This window comes from Astyanax mexicanus, chromosome 23 (genome assembly GCF_023375975.1).
Source record: "Astyanax mexicanus isolate ESR-SI-001 chromosome 23, AstMex3_surface, whole genome shotgun sequence".
NCBI lineage: Eukaryota > Metazoa > Chordata > Actinopteri > Characiformes > Acestrorhamphidae > Astyanax > Astyanax mexicanus.
Genome location: NC_064430.1, coordinates 14,462,023 through 14,488,876, shown reverse-complemented (window position 1 = coordinate 14,488,876; position 26,854 = coordinate 14,462,023). Strand labels below are relative to the sequence as shown.

The 26,854-nt window shown below is 35.8% G+C and overlaps 2 protein-coding genes across 2 annotated transcripts; one reads left to right on the top strand and one right to left on the bottom strand.

Annotated features, from left to right (window-relative positions):
• Positions 1-2,476: 2,476 nt before the first annotated feature.
• Positions 2,477-11,289, top strand: si:dkey-23n7.10 (SPRY domain-containing SOCS box protein 3). The gene is made up of 5 exons (XM_007244910.4): positions 2,477-2,622; positions 4,304-4,466; positions 5,446-5,574; positions 6,565-6,755; positions 7,466-11,289. Exons 2-5 carry the CDS (start codon positions 4,307-4,309, stop codon positions 7,655-7,657), a joined length of 672 nt encoding a protein of 223 aa, XP_007244972.2. The 5' UTR covers positions 2,477-2,622; positions 4,304-4,306; the 3' UTR covers positions 7,658-11,289.
• arhgap1 (Rho GTPase activating protein 1) lies at positions 8,292-26,330 on the bottom strand. Its single transcript, XM_007244911.4, has 13 exons — positions 26,229-26,330; positions 21,216-21,385; positions 18,426-18,518; positions 18,233-18,320; positions 17,755-17,886; positions 17,186-17,272; positions 16,640-16,738; positions 15,678-15,788; positions 14,311-14,387; positions 13,854-13,931; positions 13,598-13,726; positions 13,320-13,423; positions 8,292-12,621 (listed from the first exon to the last, which is right to left on the bottom strand). The coding sequence occupies exons 2-13, from the start codon at positions 21,349-21,351 to the stop codon at positions 12,454-12,456; spliced, it is 1,302 nt and encodes a 433-aa protein (XP_007244973.2). The 5' UTR covers positions 21,352-21,385; positions 26,229-26,330; the 3' UTR covers positions 8,292-12,453.
• Positions 26,331-26,854: the final 524 nt, after the last annotated feature.

Sequence of the window (26,854 nt, the reverse complement as noted above, 5' to 3'; positions counted from 1 at the left end):
AAGTTCAGAAATCAATATTTGGTGGAATAACCCTGGTTTTTAATCACAGTTTTCATGCATTTTGGCATGTTCTCCACCAGTCTTACACACTGCTTTTGGATAACTTTATGTTACTCCTGGTGCAAAAATTCAAGCAGTTCAGCTTAGGTTGATGGCTTGTGATTCTTCATCTTCCTCTTAATTATATTCCAGAGGTTTTCAATTTGGTAAAATTAAAGAAACATTATTTTTCAGAGATGTAGCTTAATGAATAATTTAAATGTCTAAATTATTTAAAACATATTTTCAAAACTTTAGTAAATAATTTTAATTTTCTTTTTGTTATTAAACCATTTAAATTATAATTCAACTTATAAAAAACACCCCCAAATTAAAGAAAACTGTATAATGTACAAAAAATGCTTTAAAATTAAGCTTAACATTATTCCTCTATATTTGTAATAATGTTTGTTTAAAAAAAATCTTGAAAACTGTATAAAAATTAAGCAATATTAGTGCACATTTTTAGAAACATTACAAACAGTACATTGCCAGTCAGTTTGGACACCTTTTCATTTAGTGTTTTTCTTTATTTATTTATTTATTTATTTATTTATTTTTTTACATTGTACGTTAACATTAAAGATTTGAAAACTATTAAAAAAACACTAAATCCTAAACCATATTTTTTCATTACTAGCTCACATTTTTTAGGATTTTTTCCAAATTTGAGCTGAGGGTAGAATCAGCTAAAATTTGGGACTTTAGTGTCCCTTTAGTTTAAGCAAATGATGTGGGGTTGGTTTATGCTGCAGTTGGTCTGCAGGTCTAGGTTCAGCAACAGTATGTGCTGAAAGAATGAGGACAGCTGACTACCTGAATATACTGAATATAGACCAGGTTATTTCATCAATGGATTTTTTCTTCCCTGATGGCACGGACATGTTCCAAGATGATAATGCCAGGATTCATGGGGCTGGAATTGTGAAAGAGTGGTTCAGGGAGAATGAGATCATCATTTTCACACATGGATTGAGAGAGTTCACCACCGAGTCCAGACCTTAACCTCATTGAGAATCTTTGGGATGTGCTGGTGAAGAGCTGCTTTGTGCAGAGGTCAGACTCTACCATCATCAATGCTGTTGCAAGATCTTGGTGAAAAATGAATGCAACACTGGATTGGAGTAAACCTTGTGACATTGCAGAAGATTAATGAAAGAATGTCACAGTGAATGTGCCATATTGCACCTCCAGGAACTTCTCACCTTCATGACAGAGAAAACTATTCCAGGTGACTCTACCTCATATAGACACTGAGATTAAAATACCAAGAGAGTGTGTGCAGATCTGTCCTTAAAGCTAAATATGCTACTTAAAAGAATCTAAAGTACAAAACCAGAGGTGGAAAGTAATGAATTACATTTACTCAAGTTACTGTAATTGAATATATTTCATGAGTAATTTGTAATTTTTAAAGTAGTTTTTAAAATAGGTAATTTTACTTTTACTTAAGTACATTTTGACACAAGTATTTTTTTTAAACTTTGCTACATTGGAAAACTATCAATTACAGAGTAAAAAAAAAATAAAATGTGAAAAAAAACAATTGTCTGAATAATAAAAAAAAAAAGCACGGATGCTCGCGCATGGAATAATAATAATGAGGCAATAACGTCCTCATGCAATGCAAAATGTGCCCCACCGGACAGAGCTGTCAGCTTTCAAAACTTCCACATCAAACCTGCGAAAGCATGTGGTGGTATATATTTTTATCATTAAACAATCTGCTTAAATGTTAAAAAAACATGTAAATAGCAGTTAAAAGCATAGCAATGACAAGTTAAAAATTAATAATGAACTGTAAAACTATAAAAATACAGTTCATAGTCACCTATATGACCAAAATTTTTTAACAGTAAAGAAAAAAAATGGATAATAGAAAACTATGCCACTTGTTCTTGAAAATGTTTTATGGGGTGGTCTGAACAAATACTGCCTGAAAGGTCCAAATTATTATGTGGAATAATAGTTTATTAAAAACGATTTCATTTATGATTTGTTTTTACTTTTTTTACATGAAATAATTAAAAGTAACTATGTAACTTTTACTCAAAGTACATTTTAAATTGAGTACTTTTTACTTTTACTCGAGTAGATTTTTAGATGGGTACTTTTACTTTTACTTAAATAGAATTTTAGCAAAGTAAAGGTACTTTTACTCAATTACATTTTTTCAGTACTTTTTCCACCTCTGTGTAAAACATATTCTGATTTTTTTTAACAAAATAATTCCACCTGTGTTTCTGTATAGCTAAAAAAAAATCATAAAAAGTAAGAAAACACACTGAATGCAAAGAGGTGTGCCCAAACTTTTGACTGGTGCTGTATTTCTGTAGGTACATGCTGTTCTCATGGATTGCACGTGTCCTGGTCAACATGTGAAGTATACAAGCTATACGTTCCCTCACACAAACACACCTCCACTGACCATATTAGGAGAGCAGCGTGAGGGAGCTGTTTGGGACGGAGTTGAGTCACTGGACTCTGTGGCGCAACTGCTCACACTCAGCATTAACCACCACAGAACTGAGCCTTTTTACCTCAGCTCACAGGAAGAAACCCCACCAAGGACAACTGAGCTTTGTGAGTAGTTTTACAGCAGACTTTACACACACACACACACACACTCACACACCCTCACACACACACACACACACTGTCTAGAACTTGTCTTGTTTACATTCGCAGCTGTTATGAGGGGCTTGGCTAGGCGTGTGTGTGAGGAACGCCTCAGATTACTACAGTTAAAGCTACAGTCCCTCACATTCTCAGTCTGTCCACTTTCTTCTATCAGCTTAGAAAAGTGTAAAAGTGTCCAAATTTTAGGTGACTAATCTTTAATAAATGTTATATGAAGATTAAATGTACAAAACTCAGTTTAATGTTAAAGTTTTAGATAGAAACTAATATAAAAATCCAGGTATGCATAAACCAGTTTACCCTATGTAGTTATGTAACTATAGCTCTTGAAAAAATTAAGAGACCACTTCAGTTTCTGAAGCAGTTTCTCTGATTTAGCTATTTATAGGTATATGTTTGAGTAAAATGAACATTGTTGTTTTATTCTATAAACTACGGACAACACTTCTCCCAAATTCCAGATAAAAATATTGTCATTTAGAGTATTTATTTGCAGAAAATGAGAAATAACAAAAAAGATGCAGAGCTTTCAGACCTCAAAGAATGCAAAGAAAACAAGTTCATATTCATAAAGTTTGAAGAGTACAGGAATCAATATTTGGTGGAATAACCCTGATTTTTAATCACAGTTTTCATGTATATTGGCATGTTCTCCTCCAGCAGTCTTACACACTGCTTTTGGATAATTTTATGCCACTCCTGGTGCAAAAATTCAAGCAGCTCAGCTTGGTTGGACTTGTGATCATCCATCTTCCTCTTTATTATATTCCAGAGGTTTTCCATTTAGTAAAAATCAAAGAAACTCTTTAAAACAAAATTCTAAGTGGTCTCTAATTTTTTTCCAGAGCTGTATAGTACTTTAGATAGGGCCATTTATGTAGCTAGTACTTTAGGGCTTAAATTCGTAATTTTTATTAATTAAACATTTTCTGCCTTGTAGATTAATAATAAAGTCACCCAAGCTATGAAGAGAAACATTTGGAATTATTTAGTAAACAAAATAAATTGGTTGGGTGTAAAAAATATGCCTTCTTGAGCGTACCATATAAATCTTATATATCTTCAGTGCTTTATAAAAATCATATTTTAGTTTGAGAAACATACTTAGCATTAAACTACAGTACCAGTCAAAGGTTGGACACACCTTAAATGAAATAGTTTTTAAACTTTTGTAAAGTTGTGAAGAGTTAGAGTTGGTATACGGTGAATAACCCTAGGTCAGTCAACCTGAAACGTGTCAAGAACTTAAGAAGGTATGCTCAATTTCAGTCGCAAAGACCAACAAAAATGTTATGATGAATCACCCCAGTAAAGAAAGACCAAGAGTTATTTCTGTTGCACAGGATAAGTTCATCAGAGTTACCAGCCTGAGAATATGCCAGTTAACAGTATTTTGGTATATTGGTTTGTTTAACATTTTGAAGTTTATTCTCTTTGATAGTGTGAATGAATTCAGTATTAATTTACAATGTAGAAAAAAAAATAATAAAAAATTGAGTAAAAATGGTGTGTCCAGTTTTGACTGGTACTGTAGGATAGATTTCCAGATCGGAATATTGTCTTTGTAATATCAATCCACACATATGAACAACTGGACTGTTACTGATTGTGTGTTTATGTGTAGGAAATGAGGGCTGCTCTCAGAGAGCACACCTGGGAGAGCTGGGAGTGGGACACTGAGGGAAAGTCACCTGATGCCTGTTTGTCTTCATGCCACCAGTCTGTTTACTTCCACATCAGCCCTCTGCTGGAGAGCCAGGGCACTGCAGGCGTCCGAGGAACTAGAGGTGAGATGCTCTTAAACAGTTCAGACTGATATTGTGGATGAGGGAAAGCACAAAAATGTGCACCGTGGCATCTGGAACTGAAGGGTAGAAATCTTTTCCCCAAGACCAAACTTGAGCATTTAAATTTAATACAACTGAAAACTTACATGCTGAAACTCACTTTCTGTCAGAGTCAGGTCAGATTTTTTTTAGATCAATCTGTTTATTGAGTTTTAATCAAACATAACAAACATGTGTTTAAGAGAATAAAAGTTATAACAATTTAACGTGACCAGAATCAAAATAAATCAAAATAAATGAAAATAAAGTAAAAGAAAAAAAAACTAAAAGTAAAATAGACAAGAGCAAAAAAAGTCAGTCAGTTAAACTATTAGAATAGTAGTGGGAAAGTATAAGGATATGGGGACCTTAAAAAACATTACAAGTCATTGAGGAAGTGCAAGGGAAGATACATTTTAGATATAGTCAAAAAAGAAGTCCCAAACCTTATGGAATTTCCGTAAAGAGCCAGCTCTAATACATCTAATCTAATACATCTAATCCCCCCAGAGTCACTTTTTTACAGTCTAATTGCAAAGACAATTCTAGCCAGATGCTGCCACCCACCCACTGCACTGTCCACTGTAGGAGGTAATGACATATATTGTCCCAGAGTATTCAAGTTACACGTGACATTGTGGACTGATGGATGTTAAATTCCCGCACAACTCAACCGTTCAAATACTGATAATTCATTTTGCCTTGCCATAAGCATGCTGGCCAGTGTTCAACCTCACTCACAAGATTACACCTCACGCCCCAGCTATCCCATGACTTATGACATATCAGTGCATGTATTTAGAATGGATAAAAAAACTTTGTAGATTTTAGGTATAAAATAAAAGTAATTTCATTAAGTAGTAATAACTATGGAGTAGAATAGTGAACTAAAATGAGTTATTTTCTTATTTTAATGTTACATGTTCTGCAAATGTTACAGGCTTCACTCATGGTGAGCACTACTGGGAGATTGAGTTTCTGGAGCCTCTGTATGGCAGTTCTGTGATGGTGGGAGTGGGCACTCTGAATGCACGTCTGCATGCAGAGGGTCAGTTCATCAATCTAATAGGTGGGTTGTTCCAGAATGTTGTCTTTGTTTGTACTTGTGGACATTGAAAAGTATCACAATTGTTTAATTAATTCATTAATTTATTATTTATAGTTAGACCACAACTCAATTTTAAACAATTTTCCTACTATCTCAGTTGAACCTGATTTAGGGGTTTGCTAAAAATCTTGCTAACATTTTTCTATATTGTGAACAATATTATACCCTAAAATATTGTGCCATATCACCCGCCCCTAATTATCACTTCAGGGTTCTACTTTTCTGCTGTTTTTAGCATAAGAAAAATGTACACTGTTCTCATTTCCCAATATATATCTACTAGAGACAGATAATATTTGTCCAATATCATTTATTTTATTTTAATCCTGGATATATGGAGATATTTGGAGTGCATTTTTAGTATCATGACATTCTGCATCATTAACAAATCTGAAAAAAAAAAAACTTGTATTTTTTAAATGTCAGTAAGGGGTGTGCCATATCATATCGTATGCAATAATAGATTTGAATTTTCATTTTGATGCAGTAGTGTATTCTTGAATAATTTTTTTTGTAATTTAGTAATTAAGTCATATCGCCAAGAGTATCATTATCATGAAAATACCATGCAATATCGTGATATTATTTTAGGGCCATTTTGCTCACCCCTAACCTGTTTCACTTAGAATTGTTAATGTGAGATTCTGAGTGGTTCAGCAGACTGTCAAGAACTGTCAGTTTTCCCAGATTCCCAGATCATTCTGACAGCCTTGCTGTTTCTTAGTGGGGAGATGGCGCTCTTTTCCTACATCACTTCTAGTATGAAGCTGGCCAGCACAGGCTTCTGCTGGCTGTTGTATCCTGTTGTTGGGGGATTACTATGGACGGAGTTCATACCAACAGGGATTGGCTAATTGGCTTTCAAATGGGGTTTGGTTGTCTAATAGACATTATGTACACTAAATAGCATTGCACACACTGTAAAGTGTATGTGTGTGTGTGTGTTCGTAGGTATGGACACTGAAAGTTGGGGTCTGTCATATAAAGGCTTTCTCTGGCACAACGGCAGAAGTAGAAAGTATACAGAACCTTTCTATGACAGAAACACAGTCATCGGGGTTTTACTGGACAGAACCGCAGGAACACTGACATTCTACAAAAATGGAAAAAACCTGGGACTGGCCTTCTCTGACCTAGATCGGGTGAGTTTTTCCATAATTAAAGCCTATAGAAAAACAATGTGCATTTATAATATATAATGTACTCAATCATGTCTCATGCTGCAGGTAAATCTGATTTGTTTATCAAATCAGATCTGTTGAAATTACTGACTGTCCACACTGTTTTGCAAAGTTGCATGGTTAAAGTAGAGAAAATTACATTTTGTTGCTGTTGGACAAAACATCTTATCTCCGAGCTAACAGAATATATATATATATATATAAAACTACTAGTCAGTGTAAAAAGATTTCAATCCAAGCAATTTCAGAGCATTTCTGTTCTGTTCTGCTCAATATGAAATGTAGGCATAAAGAACCACTGCCATATTTAAAAGGTGTCAAAAAGTAAAACTTTTTTTTTTCATGGACAGTGAAAAAATTATTATATTGACTACTGAGCCTCAAAAAACAGCCGAAGAATCTTTTAATAGTCTTGAGTAATCAATAATTAATAATGACAATTGTATTGTTGCTGTTTCCTGAATCAGACTTAAGCAATAGAACAATAGAATTTTTTAAACAGTTTCTTCCATCATTATGTTTTTATCAGAACACAGAACAGCCAATCAGATTGTCTGGTTGTGACTGATGAATTATATTATTTTAGTAATATATTTGTAGTTTCTGTATTTGTATGCCCCCTGTGTCTTCAGCCTTGTCTTGTATTAAAGTGTGTGTATGTGTGCGTGCAGGTTGCCAGTGCCCTATACCCCATGGTGAGTTCTACAGCCCCTGAGACTGAGCTGCAGCTGGGCTTGAGAACATCCCGCCTCTCCTCCCTGCAGGAACATTGTATACACACCATCACACACTGCCTTGGAAAACTCGGACACACACACTCGCTACCCCTGCCTCGTGCATTGTGCTGCCAAATACACACATAGAGGGTACAAAGATAACACATATATACTTTAAACCACCTTCATTTTTGACTGGTGTGGTATTTAATAGTCAGAGGCTTTGTTCAAACAGCAGCACTGGCCGACTCCGGGGAGGTGCAGAGGTGTAGATCTGGCCAAGGAATAGTATCAGTGTTTTTAAGGCAACCTGATGAGATGGTAGCAACAGCATGTGGATAAACATTGTCCATTGTTTTGCTAATGAGGTTTTGGCCCACGAGTGGATAAGTTTTATAATGATTTTATAAGATATAAGTTCTAAAGGACACATATGTCACCATGGGTTCTTTTGGGATAAGCAAGAAAGATCCAAACTCAGGGTTGCCAGATATAGACAACAGCACGTACAGTGTTCTGCCACGGGCAAGCTGGCTTTTTTCTGCTGAACAAGTAATCACTCAGCTTCAGTACGTTTGCTTACCACCATAACTAGCGTAGTAGACTGGGGCATTTTGGACACTGCAAACCATATACATTAAAAATTATTAGCTACAGAGTAAGACTCGTCGCTTGCCACTGTGTGTCTACCTGGCAACCCGCGTGAGCCTTTCCTCTGAGGAGGAGAGGGCAGGGCAGAACTCGCTCGCATTTATAACTGATTCAACCAACCACAGCACACTATCATTCACCATTTATTACTCACATACCATTTATAACCACATTTACAAAAGTACAGATCTTTAAAGCAAAAGAGATCTATTTCAACAATTCAAAACAAAACAGAAAACAAATAACTCAAAGAACTTCCACATGGGGACAAAGCAATTTTCCACCTGCAAATCAGAAATACAGATATCCACAGCACAGGTAAACTGGTTGGCACTGGGACAAGTTTTACAACAGAATGGCACAACGATGTGGACAGGGAAGATCTAAACAGCTAAAAACCATTTTAACCTAATCTAAATTAATGGCCACTTGACCTTAGTAAGGCACACAAAACACGTTTGAGATTGGGGAGGGGGTAGGTTCACTAAACAATTTAAGCCACTGGTCCGCATGTCAACACATGACTGCATTGACATGAACTTGAGGTTGACGTACATACACAGTAAACAGTTTTAATACGGAGGAATACAATACTTTACTTGGGTAGAGCTAAATCCTCCTTATCCCTGCTGTAAGCACTGGAGTCCTAGACGTTAAACCTCAATTGGGGAAAAAATCCCACTGTGCAAAGAATCAGTTATAATTATTTGAAATTCCTCCTTTAAAGCAAAATAGGAGTGTCTGTCAAAGCCCCATGAATCTAACTGTAGAAGTAGTGATGTACTTTCCTCTGCAACTTCTAACAGCTTTAGATCTGCTATGATGTTTGTTCATAGTGTGATTAAAACACATAGATAAAACAGAGGGCAATGAATATAGAGCTTAAAATCTGACACATATTAGAACTAGCATTTTGTAGATTTAAATTAAATTGACTTGATCAAGTAAAACATATTCATAAATTTTTTTTACATTGTTTTTTTGTGTCAAATCTCTTTTATTTAAAACTCAATATTTAACCCAGATATAACAGATAAGTTTAAATTATAAGATACATTTATGGTTGTAAATTTCTTAAACAACAGCAAATTTTCCAATCAAGTAAAAAATCAGAAATCATCCCAAATTTATGAATTACATTATTAAACACTTAAAATTGATCAAAATTCAATTTAATGAAAATATACACATGCAAGCTCAAATATTTAAAACCCTCAGATTTTAAGCTTCATAGCTTCATAAATGGAGGGGTCTTTATTCTGTATTATATACTGAATCCTTACTGACTCGGTAAGTCCCAGGCACTCCAGCTAAAATACTGTTCGTTGAATTACAACAAACAGATTCATATCATTTGAAAGAGGAAGAAGATTTTTAAAATCTTGCTCAGAAACCTGTTTTAAGGAGGAAAAATATTCTGATACAGTTTATTCTTTGGGTAAAATACAGCATCACCAAAATGTACATATACCTAAATCCATAGACACCTTTTTACTTGTCTAGAGAAAAATAGAGTGAGCGTATTGGGGAGGATTACGGCAGCTCACAGATAATTGTTTTTTTTCTGAGACCTGTTGCAAAGCTTTCATAATCAACGTTTAAAAAAAAAAAAAAAACATTTTTCTCCCCTATTTCATTAACAGCTATAGGTAGGGCTGGGCGATATGGGTAAAAGATTAGATTACGAAATTTAAAGACATTTTCACCATACACAATATTTCAAAAAGCAGACAAAGTGCACAAATATCAGCAGATTCATTAAATTCTACTCAAATAATATCCCATAGTACAGTTCAGTGTTTTTATCTAGAATCTGCTGCATTTATTAAACAGGACTAATTATACTTTCTGTAATGAAATGTGCAGTTGGTCAGTGCAGGTCTTTAAGCACTAACAATAAAAGTATATTGTGTATCACACAATTACATACATAAAGTTTTATTTTCACAATATATTAAATATTGTCATATTGCCCACCTCTAGCTATAGGCATTAAGCATTTACAGCCACATCAACAACAAAAAAAGTACAACAGCATGTCTGTCTGCAGTACTGACACTTGTGCTCTGAATTCAATGAAATTTGCACTCTTTAGAAGCCCCACCAACGTGGTATCCCGTTGATATCCTGTGCTGAATTAATGGAGAATTAATGCAAAATGCAAACTAAGAGAGGGAAACAAAGTAATTGAGAATGGTTTGATGTGAATGGCTGGATTGTATGTAAAGAAACATTACACAAATTTTGTTACATTGGTTGCAATAGGAAAAACATACATATTGTAATGAATACTACATAAATATAGCCGGTTTATTTACTATGCAACACAACCAGTATATATATGCTGGTAATTGTCTAACTGTGGTAAATCTTGTTGTGGGAGAGATTTGAAGTTCAACCTCCAAGAATGTATAATGTAAAAAAAATCTGAATAATGTTGTAGGTCACTTTTTTTTAAATCTATTGTAAAATGAGGTCTTTAAAGGTAATGTATTTTATATAATTGGGGAAAAATTGAAGGACACTTAAAATTATCTATAGATATAATAATAAAGTATGTGACTATCCTAGTATTTTGCCTCTGGTCTCATATTTTGGTTTATGACCAAATTTCACGTGATGGATTTGTATTTATTTAATTAATTTATTGTTGGTATGTATGTATGTATACCGTCTGCATGTCAAACCAATAAATAAAACAAAAATAAGCTCTCTGAGTGTTCCAAGTGGACTAAAGCACTGCCACTATGAGCCAAGGATCGCAGATTCAAATCCCGATCATGCAGCTTGCTATCAGCAGCCTGAGTCTGAGAGAACATATTTGGCCTTGCTCTCTCCCCACATCACTCCCAAGGTGACGTCAGCCAGCACAGGCGTCTGTTAGCTTATTTATCAGAGCTGGGTTGCTGTGCTTTTCTTCCAAGTGCAGTAGGGCTACATCAGCAGCAGTTTGAAAAGAGGAGGTTACTGACTTCACATGTATCAGAGGAGGCCTTCTACTAATAATAGTCCTAATGAGTAGGTTGGGTAATCAGCATAGCAGAATTTGGGAAGAAAATGGGATAAAGAAAAATCTGTAATTTTGAGATAAGAATAAAACATTGTATAGTGATTTGTATGTAATTTGGGATTAGACCTCTTGTGTTTTTTTTCTTGTTTGTGGTTTGTGGTTTTGATATCTTTTTTTCGAGTTATTTTTCACCCATACAGGGCAAGCATTCTTATGCAACTGTATGCAAACTCTGTATGTGTGGATGGAAATATTCTGATTTTAAGTTTCTTTAAAACAATACACTTCACATCAAGCCACATCAAGTTGTTAACATATAAATGGAGAGTTAAATAAACAGAATTCCCCTTTATAAGTGTCTCACTGAGAGTGCAGGTTTAGGATCAGCTCCACCATGCTTAAGATTGCGGCCATTACACTGTATAATACAACAGCATTCATATAATCCCTGACTCGTTTTAAAGTATCTCAGTACATCTGAGATTATCTGAACATTTATGTGTAATAACAATAATAACAGCAATAATATGACAAAGTTATACATGAAATATAAATTGTATATAGTACGCAGATGCTTCATACAAGTGTTCGTCTTAAAACCTTAAGACTCCTGCTCCACCAGACTGCAGCTATCTACAGCAAATTGTTCAAAAAACAAAAAATCATTGACAGCAACACAGTAGAAAAGATGATACAAATAATATACATGTAATAAAAATAATGACTAACTTAGAGCTTTTAAAGGCAATGTAAGTTTAAAATAAGTGTTTCAAGTTTGATTATTAGTGCTTTATCTATCTATAATCGGCCCATAGCTGAGACTATGGCTCTTCCAGGAAAGGGGTTTTCTCGGTCACAACAAACCCTTCCGAAAGGGTTAAAGAATCATCGCCAAATAATCTTTAAACCTTCATAACCTTCTTAAACAGATGTTCAAAACTGAGCTAGGCAGATGTGTTTTGGTTTGAGAGCAGATAAACTACAACTCTGGCTTACCAGTACCTGTATAAATGATAAACAACTGGAAAAACATGGATAAACTGATGGAATAAACAATGTCATATTTCTGATTGTCTGAATTACAAAAAAAAAAAAGGATACACTATCTTAAACCGGAAGTCTACACAAATTCTGTACCTGCCAGTTTTACTCCTGCGAAGCCTCACCCATTTACAACACTCATGCATTTGGCAACACTAAAGGAGAGAAGGAGAGGGCCACAGCATGATGGGCGGAGTTACAAAGAGTGGAAACATCTCTAAATGGGGTCTGCTGCTCCTCATTAGGCGAAGACCTCTTCATGCAGGTCCAGCAGGGTACGGGTGAAGTTGTTGATTGGTCCAATGGAGCTCAGCGTCATGGCAGCATCTTGTCCCCACAGCAGATTAGGGCCGAACACAACAGCCAGGTTTGTGTTGGTCATTTTGTTTGCTTCGCTCTCTGCTGACACCTAAAAGAGAAGAACAGCACGTGTAAACTAATGTAATGTTTCTTTAAATGGTTAATATTAAAATTCGGAACTTCTATCCCCTTTGGTTGGACCTTCAGAACCTGAACTGAAGGTCTTGCACATCAGAGTAAGGAAATGATTGTAAAAGAAAAATCTTGAAATTATTCAAATACATGGGCGATATTTTATTAATCTCAATTTAGAGCCAACAAATATATGAACTACTGTTTATTTAAGGTTTATTTTCAAGGGAATACATCATTTTATGGAATAGCAAGCAGCTCCTTCAATCTTCCAATCAGCTTTTATATTCAACAAGCTGCAAAAATAACCTCCTTATATATTTCAGTTAAGGAAAAGTACAAAATATGAAAAATAGTCACAGTAGATACACATAAGCCTATCTACTCAGATGTACAACTCTAATTTCCCAATTTTGAAATGAAAACAGCCATTCAAATAATCAAATTCATTCGACTGATCATTTAGCTCTAGAGGAAACCACAGGAATTTTGAGTTAGATTGAGTGGGACTAATTTTCTGAGAAAAAAAAAATCTAGGTCTGTTGAAAAGCCCAAAGTACACAGGATCACTGACTTCAGCTCTAAACAAAATTATTAGTTGAAAAACATTCCTAAAACACATTTGCATGCTGTCATTAAGATTATAGATAAAGTCATCAGAATGTATTTGCTTACCTGAGCAAGGAACTGGATGAGGAATCGCAGTGTTGCATAGTTCTCCTCAGGAAGTGACCTCAGCATGTTTTGGATTGTTACGACTTGAGACTCACTGTCCACGTCTGGAAAAAATATTACCATGTAGATGAAAAAAAAAAAACGAATTTAGGTTAAAAATAATAATAAAAAAATAAAACAATAATCAGTATAAAATATACCCATACTCTTCAATTTATTGAAATGATGGGTGCAATGATAAGCATGCATCATTAAAGAGGCTGAAGTTTACTACTCACTCTGAAAATTGACAACATCATTGTAGAGCCTGAAGGTAAGAAGAGGTTCTGGGAGCTCTCTGAGGAACGTCTTCAAGATCACAGCAGCCAAATGGACATCCTCAATCTGGAAGAAATTCACTTCCTCCCCTACACATGCACACAAACACAAGCATAAACAAACAATCTTATCATTACATTTTTCTTTAAAGACAAGACAAGACAAGTACTTAGTAATCCAGACAGAACAGATTTTAGATTAGCTTTATGATGGTACCTGAGTTATATTTGAGCTGGATGTTTTTAACAAGGCTGACATTAGCTGACCGCCGGAATATTCCTTCTGTTTGCAGACCTGAGTGGAGAAGAGAGAATTGAGAGCAAGAAAAAACAAAAAATAAATATATAGAAATATCATGAGGAAAGAGAACAGCATCTGAACACAAGACTATACTGGATTGTAGGGCTGTGATCTTTTTGCACAGTCCTACTACTGCATTACTACGCTTTACACTATTACTAAACCAAAAGTAAAAAGACCGGTCTCCTTGGTTAGAGATCAAGCCCATGCTTGCAAACTAAACTGCTTATTCAACTGTGTTTTACCACTGAAAGACCATTTTAATCTTAGACTTAATATAGGTGTGGGATTTAAACACCCATACTGAATGAATCAACTACAATCTAATTATCTTCTGAAAGGGTAAAGTCCATTTAAAAAGAATGCAGCTCACCCTGCTCCTGCAAGAAGCTGATAGTGTCTCGAATCACCAGTGGAATACCGTCAGCATCTGCACCTCTATCTCTCAACCTAAAGACAAAAACAGTACACTCTACTTTAAGGACAGTTTGGCACACCTTGCACGCAAAGCTGCTTCTGCTTCTTTATTAGCTGCTAATTGAAAATAAAAAGTGATCTAAAATTGCTTTACAAACTAGTGTTTGTTCAGGAACAATCATAAAACAAAAATACTTCATCTTATTAGGTTAGTGTGGGCAATTGAAATGCAAAGGTCAGGTGTGGCTGCTATAATGAGCAAATGGCACATTTTGTACTTTGTTAAGTAACAAGTTAAACATGATGCAAATAATAATTGCTCACATTTTATTGTATTTTTTTATCATTACAGATGACAGCCTCACTCCCATGGACATCATTAAGATGTACTTTACAGCTTATGCACAGTGAAAACAGGAATAGGGAGAAACTTGAAAGACCTACTTTCCCCACAGGCCAGGGTCCTTCTTATTACTCTGAACTGTCACTGATTGAGGTATGGTAATATTGTGGTACTTTTTAATGTGTCTTTATTTTACCCATATTCTGTGTTCTGTTTTAAATAAACTGTAAAAGAGATTATATTGCCTAAGATGCATGAAAACTGTGTTCAAAAACCAGGGTTATTCCACCAAATATTGATTTCTGAACTCTGTCTTTATAATATGAACTTTTTTCTTTGCATTATTTAAGGTCTGGAAGCTCTGCAAACCTTTTTTGTTATTTCAGCCATTTCTCATTTTCTGCAAATTAACGCTCTAAACGACAATATTTTTATTTGGAATTTGGGAGAAACGTTGTCTTTAGTTTATAGAATAAAACAACAATGTTCATTCTACTCAAACATATACCTTTAAATAGCAAAATAAAAGAAACTGATTCAGAAACTGAAGTGGTCTCTTATATTTTTCCAAAGCTGTATATTAGCCATCAGTTACTCATGCTCTCTAAAGATCAGGTCAGGCATTAAAATAAAATTAACAGAATCAGTAATTAACATCAGCAAAAATGACGGAGGTACCGAATTATTGTTACAGGATATCTTACTTTAAACAATGTTATATTGATTATTACTAATATAAAATACATTATATATTAGATTCATTCTATGTAAATCAACATGTGGGTAAATATTCTTTCGAATCCTGTGGAAAAGGAGTTTCTCACAGTTGTTCTTTAGATATGGAGGTGCTGAAGAAGTTTAGTTTTGCTGTGAATGGCACAGGTACCTCAGAAGCTTTACAACAAACAAAGAAAACAAAGAAAAAATGTCCATAGGGTTATCATTGCTAACAGGCTGTACAACAGTTTAAAGACACTCACACTGAGAGCGGCACCCCAAACTGCTGGAATGGGAGAGGGGGGCTGCGGGGTGGCGATATTGGACCAGGGACCACAGACGGCTTCAGGTTGAGACGGATCTTATCATCATACCTAGAAACAGCAAGACAAATTAAATGAAGCGTATGTGTAGAGTGTAGGAACCAAGAATGCTTTGACAACAATGTGCAATGCAGTAAGAACGGTGTTCTATACGCATATTGAATAAAATGTGGGGAAAAAAATATATATATATATTGTTTTTAATGTGACAGACGCAAAAAAAGATTCATGTAAAAACGGCGTTCATATACAGAATTAGAAATCATATTTGGGCCAGAACTTACTTTTAATTGGAAAGAGCTTCTTTTTGGGTTTTTACATTCAACCTCACTAAGCATTTAAACAAAGTATTTATTTGGTATACTCAGTTTAGCAGTGAGGAAAGCAATCACGAAGAAATGGCTTAGGCCTGAAACACCATCAAATGGAAATTGGTATTATATAATTTACAAAATCTATATAATGGAAAGAACAACCTTTTCGGTAAGGCTTCAGAATGATAAATTTGAAGGAATTTGGAAGAAGTGGATAAATTTTATCTCCCAGAAATGCCCATCATTTGTGTAATTTTTGACTGCACCCCTTGTTCTGTTTATTTATTATTTTATTATTATTATTTATTTTCTTTCTTCCCTTTTAAACAAATGTAAAAGATTAATCACATAGTGATGTAATCTGCACTGTTGTAACATAAAAAAAAGATTGCTGTCAAATTGAAATAGAGGGAGAGGGGGGCATTGTCTCTTACATTTAAAAAACAAACCACATCTGAACCACACAAAAAACCTTCTACAGTTGTTAGTCGCAGTATCTTTACTACTATATAGAATCCCCTTTGTTTAGAATGTTGTGTATAAGGATGTCAGTCTGTTAGGATTGTGTTGTGCATATGAGACTCTTACGCTCTGACTCGACTGGGAATCACCAGCTGATCACACTTCACTATCTCCTCCAGCTCGCTCAGGTAGTTTACATAGTGTATCTTACGGCCAAATTTAAAGCTGTGGACACAGACACAGATCTGTAAGGCATACTCAGACTAACACTCAATCATTCACTTAAATCAAAAACAATATAATGTACTATAATTAAGATTCATTTATATCTAAAATCACATACACAGAAGTATTTACCAACTCCAGTCCTATATCTCTGTTTATTGTACTTTCTAACATACAAATTATTAAGCCTTTTGTAAGATGAATCTTGGTTGTTGTAGCAGGAAACAGATCACAAACCTTTTGGCCTTTGTGACTGGTGCTAGAAAATACTGACTCACGCAAAACCTGTTGTTCATCTTATGAATACAGAACGTATACGGAAAGGCACTTGTCATGAATCTGCATGCTATACATTTTTTAGCATTTACATATACTTTTATCCATATCTTGTGCTGGGTATATGTCATTATTTATTACCTATTTATTATTAGTGTAATTAGGGCAAACCTGATGAGTGGTTTGAAGAAGATGAGGACGGTTCTGATAAATATTGTTGGATGGACGATGTAAAATGCCTTAATGTTCTTCTTATACCTAAAATAAGCACAAACAGACAGAACTTTACCATAAATTCTAACGAAATACAAACATAGGTAGGCCTATCACCATAATTACATTATACATTTATCATACCATAAATGTACATGACCTCAATAATTGTCATGCATTATGTAAGAAAAGCACATTAACATTCCGGTAATTAGCTAGTATGTCAACTTTGTTTTTGTTATTGTATTTAGGCTTTATTCAAGAAAGAAAGGTGTTTAAACATGTTTATAGCTCAATATATTTCAATGCAAAAATTATGTAATTGCATCATTATGCTTTTGTATTATAATTATATCAATAACTTGAGACAACATTATAAAAAACTTACCATGACAGGCCTAAACATACAGTGTTCCATGAAAATGTAGCTGTATGCTTCTTCTCTTTGCTCTGAGCTAAAACTACAATCAGAACTGCAATTTAAACCAGACTCAAGATTCAGCCAGCAGGGTGATCACACAACTTACTTTCTTTCAAACTCGCGGTACGCATCACGCAACCAGCTAAGGGACAGCTTGTTCTCGCTGGTCATGCCATGGTGGAAGTAAATAAGTGTGTAGTCACTCTCCACATACTTATCTAGCGTCTGCTTCAGGTACCTACAAAATAGCGTGTGTGATAGTGTATACATTAAATCAGTCAACACACATACAATTAATCAATGCAAAAATGTGCATATTTGCAGCATTAAAAAAAACATTCAAACACTGTCAATTTTTAAATCAATCAACATATGTTTCAAGGCATTAATTATTTTAAAATACAGTGATGTAAAATTGCCTACACCAGCTGACTGTTCCTTATTCAGAGAAAAGCCAGTAAAAGTGAAAGATTTTGAGGAAGTTCTATTTCTGCAACACTTGTGACTCTAAATAAGACAAGCTGACATAGTGATGATTCCAGACAAAAACTGGCCATAGAGCACTTAAAAGCAGAGATGCGTACATGAGTAGTTTATGATGGTCTAGCTGACTGTGGGGGGGCATGCGACAGGCGCTGAACACGATCACTTTTCGGCCAAAGTTATCATCACCTGCAGAGAGAGAGTGAGAGAGAGATAATGTAACTAAATCCTCGTTTAGAGTTTTGTATAGTATTTGAACGAGATCATTAAATACAACAGATCTTAACAGCTCACCTGCTACTTCCACTATCTGATGCTTTGCAATGTCATAGAATGGGTCATCCCGTGCCAGGTGGGAGCCTTCACTGAGACTCTTAATGTCTGTAGCTACACAACAGAAAAGGTTATTAATACATTACGAGTTACGTGGGCTGATTTGTTTCAACACACATCCATGCAGCCATACGTCTATAGTTTTAGAAATTAGGCAGTTTCTCCAATAGAGAAACTGCACAAATAGCACTCATATCTTTGGTTGCACGGCATTTGAAAATCAGTGAAACACACCGGCAATAAATGAGGACATTTGCATCCACAAAACAAATGTACAAATAAACATACAATTATGTATAGATACATATTTTTTCCTTTCTTTTTTTCTAATCCTTTACCATTTTCTACCCAATCTAGCCCCCCGGCCCCCATTACCAGTAATGCCTCCAACACTGGTCAGGTAAAGACCTGCACAAGCCTCCTCAGATAAATGTGAAGCTAGCCACGGCCTCTTTTCAAACTGCCACTGATGTAGCAAACAAATTCTCTAAGAATACATTCAGTTTGATAATACACAATGCTTTGGGCATTTACATTTTTTAAAAACAACAAAGAAACAAAAGAAAAAAACAACCAAAATGTTCTTATCAGTAGGTATAGGTGAATGAGGTAAGCTAAATGCCGCACATACATAAAATATATGAATGAAAACATAACACAATGAACCAAAAGCTATATAAGAACAGGTTTTTGTTCTTTACACAGCTTCCGGCAGCAACGTTAACTTTGTCTCGAGTCATGTTTGTTTTTCATGACATAATGACATCAGGCAAACTACGAGCAGCTACACGTAGCGAGGAACCTGTGATAAGAAGTTACAGAACCTGACAGGGAAAAAAGTAACAAGGAAATAATGTGGGGAGTGTGCTTATAGTCTAATACATTACATTTCTTACTTACACACTGGCTTTGCTGCAGCAAACCCCTCAGGCAGGGGACTATGCGTCACTGGCTATTCATACCTATAATCTGCTACAGTCACTCAGATGCATGAACATGCACATAAATGGGTAACAGCAATCTGTATTAACTTCTGACCCTTCTTCAATCAACCATGAGAATGACCAACAGCCAAGCATTAGCATAATTGTGCTTAGGGCTATTACTATATATATAGACAGCAAGTCAACACTGTGGTAAAATAAAATCCTGCCATAAGTCAGCCTTGCTAATATATTAGAGAGAAAATAAAATGTGTTTGAAATCAAAAGTATGTTGCCAAACATTGTAATTTCAGTAATTTACAATACAATAATACCATGTCCTTGTTTTTTTTGTTTTTTTTACCATACATTCTTTTATTTTAAAAAGGTAATTTAAAAAGCAAACATGAAAATGTATACAAATATAGATACACTACAACCAACATTCTACAATATTCCATTATTTGTCCTATATTACTGATGTCTTAAAGGAAAAAAACTGGTGTAAAATGGACTTGGGGTGTAGTGAAACATGATAACGATAAAGTGTTGTCGAATGGCCCACCTCCGTTCACCCCAGCACCACAGCGCTTTTAGTCGATTCTCCCTACAGACTTACAATGCTAGTGATAGGGGCATAGCTGCCCTACAAAGGAATCACTATTTTTGCACCATTAACAAGCACAAAGTAGCTCCATACTTAATTGATAGAATTCCGAGGGCCCGGACATTTAAAACGAGGCACTCAGAGCTTTGCAAACACACAAGTAGTTTAATAAAATGTATTAAATTAAGTCATGATGAGTCAATTAGCGAGCATGAACAAATGGGTAGGACAGGTTGCAAAATAACTCAGTAAAAATGCATAAAAATAGTGAGTTCTTTGCATGGGCAACACTACACCCTCTATTGCTAGCATTGTAAACCTACTGGGAGCATCGGCTAAGAGTGCTGCATTTTTGAACGTTGAGGGCGAAAAGAGAAAGGCTATTCAACAAAAGGTTAAACTCAATATCATGTTTCACTCAATATCATTTCACACCGGATTTCTTGAACAATATGCTAATAGTCAGTCTCAGAAACAACAAAAGAGCAGAACCAGTATTTGAATGTTTCATTCTAGCATTCCAACCCAACAATGCAATTACAAAACTGGTAAGAACTGGTTTTAAATGTATGCATATAGGACTTACACACATAAAAAGTTACTAGACCGAGCAGTTATGTTTGTACTGACAAGGGCATGTTCACAAACACACAAAGACTAAACTGCACTGTCAATGTCTTAAAAACTGGCCCCTAGTGTTGTCAATGAGCGTTTATGCTTTTTTTTTGTTCTTTAGCATTTAGGATAATTAGCAAATTTTCACTTCTAAAATCATGACAACCTCCACTTTGTTATCAGCTTATTTACAGTCACACCTATTTTTGACCAGAGATGAGGATGAGTTAATGAGCACTCCAATTATTGGGGCTTTGTCTATCTACACTACAGCATAGCTATTGCTACTTTTTAGGTTGCAGTCAAGAGAGTCAACTCTCAAGACATTCTTTATCATCATACACTAAATAAAAATACCTAAAACATATTGTTGATCCAAAAGGAAACTGCAAACGTTTATGAGAAGGCTTATATGCAATAACAACATTTCTCCCAAATATCGAACCTAACAATTTGGGTCACTGCTTTTAGCATAATAACCTTTAAAATCAATAGAAAAAAATGTATTGCCATCACCAGGCAGGATGAGGAGTGGCCCCGAATGATAAGGTTTGAAATCTCTTAACTTTTCTGGAGCGCAAAAGCCAATATCTCAATAACACTCACCAGACTTGCTGAAGCTGACTGGGTCATCAGGTGGCCACTGTTTGTCCTGCACCAGCTTGAGCTGGTCCAGGGCAGCACTGGGAGAGTCATCTCCACCCAGATCATCATGCAGGTCCACCAGCAAATCCGAGGACATGATGGTCCTCTACAAAAACACCACACACAAGGACCTGGCACAAGAGACAAAGAAATGTACATTCAGGCTTACTGTATTATATACATACACATTCGTTTATAAAATGTACATGCCCATACAAACTGACCCATCTGTCTGTTCCATTTGACAGCTGTCAAGCCATCATTCACACAAACACGAACACACACTGTCCTAGCCACAAAAAATATGTACTTTCAATATCTGAAGAAGCAGAGGCAGACAAACACAGCTGGCATTTCAGACACACATTACTGAAATGTGTTTATTCTAAGCTTTCTCTGAGCCAAAAGCTAATAATGTCTTTGCTGGCTTGAGGTCACCTCGCTGTTTCTCTCAGTCTAACCACTGCTGTGCTCAACATCATTCACCACAAACTGCTGCTGCTGCTGCTTTTTTTGCTTATTCTCGCCCCAAATCACACATCTAACCACACAAAGTGATAAGTGCTAACAAGGTAAGAATGCAAGTAGCAGGTCTACTGCATAAAAAAACACCGATATAAGGTTAAGAACAGTCCCTGTTTGTCTATTTTAAGTATAGAATGGTATTAGCTTTTGATCATCACAAACAACAGTGTAATCAATCAACTCACTGCAAATGTCTTGCTGTAAAATGAGTTAAGGCCCCTTTAAATCTGAGGAGCGTGAGTATGTGCATGCCTCTGGCCGTAAGGCTGAAAGCACGAGCGCTTGCTGGATTCAGATACTGATCTGCTGTGACATTTCTTTTCTTTATATATCGCGGGCATGCAGAGGAGGGAGCAGAATTGTGGCTCAGTGGCTGCCCAGCTGAGCAGAAACAGCAGCTTCACACATCAGTGCCACTTAAACGCAGTCCATCTACCATCTTGCCATTGCCAACTGGCACCACAGACTGCCTGAGCACGACTGCAGTATCTTCAGATTAAGAGGGTGCTGGTCTATAACCGGCTACTCTCAGATTGCAGAGTTATAATACGTATGGTGAACAGCTTTAAATGCAGAAAATTATGCAGTAATTCTTATCCTTAACATGCGCCATCATATTTAGAGTTCTTTTCAATGGTACCAGTGGCAACCATGGGTTTCAATGTCTAAAATGCTAATACAGCCATTCGATTAACAATCTAAGATGAGCAGTAAAATCACATTCTGTTGTAATGTTGTAATGTAATTTTGTCCAAATGTTTAGGGACACCCAAATAAACGCATTCGGCTACTTTAAGTGGCACAAAAATCTTGCCTAGTCTCTGTATAAAAAAAAGTGCCAATAGAAATGGTCAAACTAGAGCAGACAAACATGAACCTGTTGGCACAATGCCTAATGCCAGGTGTGAACTTGAGCGGTAGGTACAGAGTTCTCCATCATTGTGCTTTGGAACATACTGGTATAGTTGGAGTTGAGTAATGAGTTGGGGAGTTGTGATTGAGAAAATGTGATGTGAACATCCTGATCACACTAATTCTCTGGTCATATAAGTCAACCCAAACTCTGACTACAATGCTGCAATAAGGTGCACCATACATTTTATCTGATGTGCTTCACCCACTAGCATTATGTCAACATTAAGATCTGAGCACAGGAAGTACTGTTTGTCTACAGTTGTTTGGGTACCCTTTGTGCATGACTGCTTCCTTGGTCTAATAAAAGAAAAGTTTCAACACCAACTTTCTGTGGCGAAACACCAGACAAAGGGGGAACATTTGCAACTAAAAATAAATGGCCATTAGGTTTAGTAGGTACAGCAGGCTGCACTTGGGAAGCGTGAAGGGACGGAAGGGTGTGTTTCTTCTCATGCACTATTCTGCACAGGCAGTTATAAACAAGGCGAGAATGGTGAACGCTTATCACAAGCATTACATTATTGGTTAGATCCTACTGGTTTCATTAAACATACTGAGATTCTTTATATCATAAAATAGAAAGAGGCAAAATTGCAATAGTGTATGGCAATTGTGGTAAGCTATATTTTCAATTTCTATTTGTTTTTGCTCAGATTGGATCTTCACAATTCACATTCATAAATGTGAGTAACATGTATCTGTCCAATGTGAACAAACCTGTCCATTAAACAGTAAGCATGGCACACTAAAATGTTTATCCAAATTGACCCTGTAACTCTGTTTTTTTTGTTTGCTGTCAATTAAATATATGTCATAAATCACAAGTATAATCTGTGGTGTTAATACCTCATGCATGTAAAAGGCGGTCAGAATACAGATTCTGGAATTTCTCAACACTGGTTCTGGCTGATAGCTGGAAACAGGCCCAAATGCATGTGCACTAAGAAAAAGATGCATATAATCTGACCTGACTGCTCACATTTGTGCCGCATGCCCACAAGTCTTATACATATCGTATATGTATTAGTTCATGCACCACATCCATATCATATTAAGGCAATTCCAGTTCAACCTGGAAATATACGAATATAGCGATAGTTGATATGTAAATGTAACAATGTAAATCTTTTTTCTCTCACAATATTTTTGGGCCACTTGCCACCCTTTGGCACATCCCATGCTCTGCTCTCTTTCATTTCACAACTAATTTTAAAGCACAAATACTGCTATTCTTTCAGGTCTGTTTTATCAGCCTCAGTCCTTGATGCAGTTCAGCCCCACAGCATGCTCGACAGACACTTCTGATCTACTTTAGAGAAATGGGACCCACAAGTGCTGTGTTGTTTCTAAATTAAGTGTTAACACTTGAGAACTGTAAAAACAGCCTTGTGTTCCCTGTTGCCCCAGTTTCACATCTCTGTCCCTTTCATCTAGGAGTCATCCAGCTATCAGTGAATGAAAACGCCCAGTAAGGACTTTTTAGGTGGTCAGGAGTATTGTGTGTGTATGTATGTGTGTGTGTGTTCTGAAGCTCTCAGGAACATCATGTGATTTGACAGTGAGAAGAAAACCGAGAGCTGTGAAGAAAAAAAAAAACTACTGCCACCCTTTTTCTATCAAAGGAGGCAACAAAATAACACAGGAAGGTTTTACAAGCAGGACGGCAAATATCTGATAGGTTTACTTTGATAAGGCAGCTATCAGAAAACACTGCTTGGTCATTAACCACAGGTACACGTAAGGTCACATAATTGTAGAAAGCTGACTTCAAAATTCATGTACACTTTAAAAGTAAGCAAATAGCAAAAAAGCTAATGGTTATAGTTATAGACAGATTAGCAGCCAGGCTAAACACTGTACTTCTTGTTATTTTGATGCTTCAGAAATGATAAAAGACTTTGAAAAATATATTATTATAATAATACTTTAAATAATACCTCAGAATATAAAGTTTAGTATGTAAAATAATGTATTTTTTTTTTACCCCATTTCAAATTCCTGACTGTTTGAGGTTAAGTTAAAAAGCAGAAAATTGGGTGTCAATTATGAAAAGAAGAAATGGGTTTTAATTTTTTTTTTATATAGCTTTTTATTTCTGGACCTCAGAGTTAGGATTCAGAGTTAGAATTCTATCATCAGAATTTTGTTACAATGTGTAAAATATAAAAATCAAGAGAACATTACTTCTGTTAGCAAAAGGCAGAATTTAAAAACTACAAATATGGGATGAAAACTCAATTCATCTTCACTATAGTAGCTACATTTAAAAAATACATGTTTTACACCTAATATTCTGGTTTTAAATTTAGCCCCAAACAGAATATAAACATAACTAACTTACATTATTAGCTAAACCTTTAGCTAGAAAACTAACTTAATTTTAGCCGTGGCCTGCTTTATCCGATGTTCAGTGTCTGAAATTACTGTCACTTACTAACTAGCTAACTTACTTGTTGATCCACAAATTAGGCAGTGTCATTGTACACGATTTTTTATTTAACAAACAACAGATATTTAAGACGTTTTTGTCCTTCTGTAGCTAGGGAAACTGAGTCAATAACAGGCAGTTAGTTACCTTTAGTTAGTAGGTTATATTACCAACGCCAATACGATTTATAAAAAGGGTTACCATAACCCAGACACTGCAGCAACTGCACTCTCCAGTTCTTTACTTTATTAATTATAAACATATTTTTTAGCTAGCCAATTTAGCTAAACATGTAGCTAGTTGATTAGTTAGTTAACACTAGCTTGATAGTGTTGTTGTTGTTTTCCTGATTAGCTTAGCTAGCTAACGTTAACTATCCAACTTAACTATGTAACGTTAGCTAGTTAACAGGCATAAACCTACCCAGTACCCAAATAAACTTTATCCTTTAGCTAGCTAACCTAACTAGTTACAAGTGGGACCATCTGAAGTCAGTCGCTGAAAATCCATGAAGTTCAAGTAGACCAGCAGCTAGGTTAGGTTAGCTGTCTAACCCCGGGTTAATTTGTCTATAACTGAGCCTCGTCCACAGAGTTAACGCTAACATTAACGCTAGATAACTTGGTAACACAGCTTTAAAAACAAGGCGTCCCAGTCGTGTTTGTTAACGGTTAGCTATTTAACTAGATTAGCTAGGTTAAACGCTATGGCCGAAAAAATCGTCTGTGTCACGTATATACAGTAGTTAGCTAGCTAGCGGACGCTGTCTGTCAAAATTTCAGCGAGTCTGTTTAACACCCACGTCCACACACTGCTCACTGCAGTAAAGACGGGCTATCTCTATCAACAGCATAGCGCTGTATATGAGTCTCTCAGCAGTACGAGCCCGAAAAGCTAAGCTAACTAAAGCTAAAGCCAGCGCTAGCAGGTTAACAGGGTTAGCCAGCAGCTTGTTTTGGTGTCCTGGTTAAAAAGCACATTTCAGTCCTGTTAAATTCGACACTATCTTAACTCCCCTACACGAACAATAACACCGTATACTGAAACAGGAACCCGTGCACACAGAAACCCGCTCCTAATGAAGAAATGAAAGCGAAAAGCTTTACCTGCTGTTCGGAGCCGCTGACTGAATATTTCTCCACTCTGACAATCAAGCTAATTCAAGCAGGGCTTCCGGCTGCAGCCTGTCACCTCACATTTCACCATAAAAGCTCCAGTTACTGCGGCTTTCTCCTGAGATACAGGTCCAAAACACCACTAATAAATACATATTTCAAATATTTATAGTTAATCAGCTGTACTTCTGAAAGGCAGAAAAGTGATATTTTTTATAAAGGTCAAAATTTCATACTAAAGCTTTAAGTTAACTAGCTAGCTAGACGCATCTGGATATTTTTGGATATACAGCTCTGAAAAAAAAAGAGACCACTTCAGTTTCTGAATAAGTTTCTCTGATTTTGCTATTAATAGGAATATGTTTGAGTAAAATGAACATTGTTTTTTAGTCATTTAGAGCATTTATTTGCAGAAAATGAGAAATGGCTGAAATAACAAAAAAGCAGAGCTTTCAGACCTCAAATAATGTAAAGAAAACAAGTTCATATTCATAAAGTTTAAAGAGTACAGGAATCAATATTTGGTGGAATAATCCTGTTTTTAATCACAGTTTTAATGCACCTTGGCATGTTCTCCTTCACCAGTCTTACACACTGCCTTTGGACAACTTTATGCT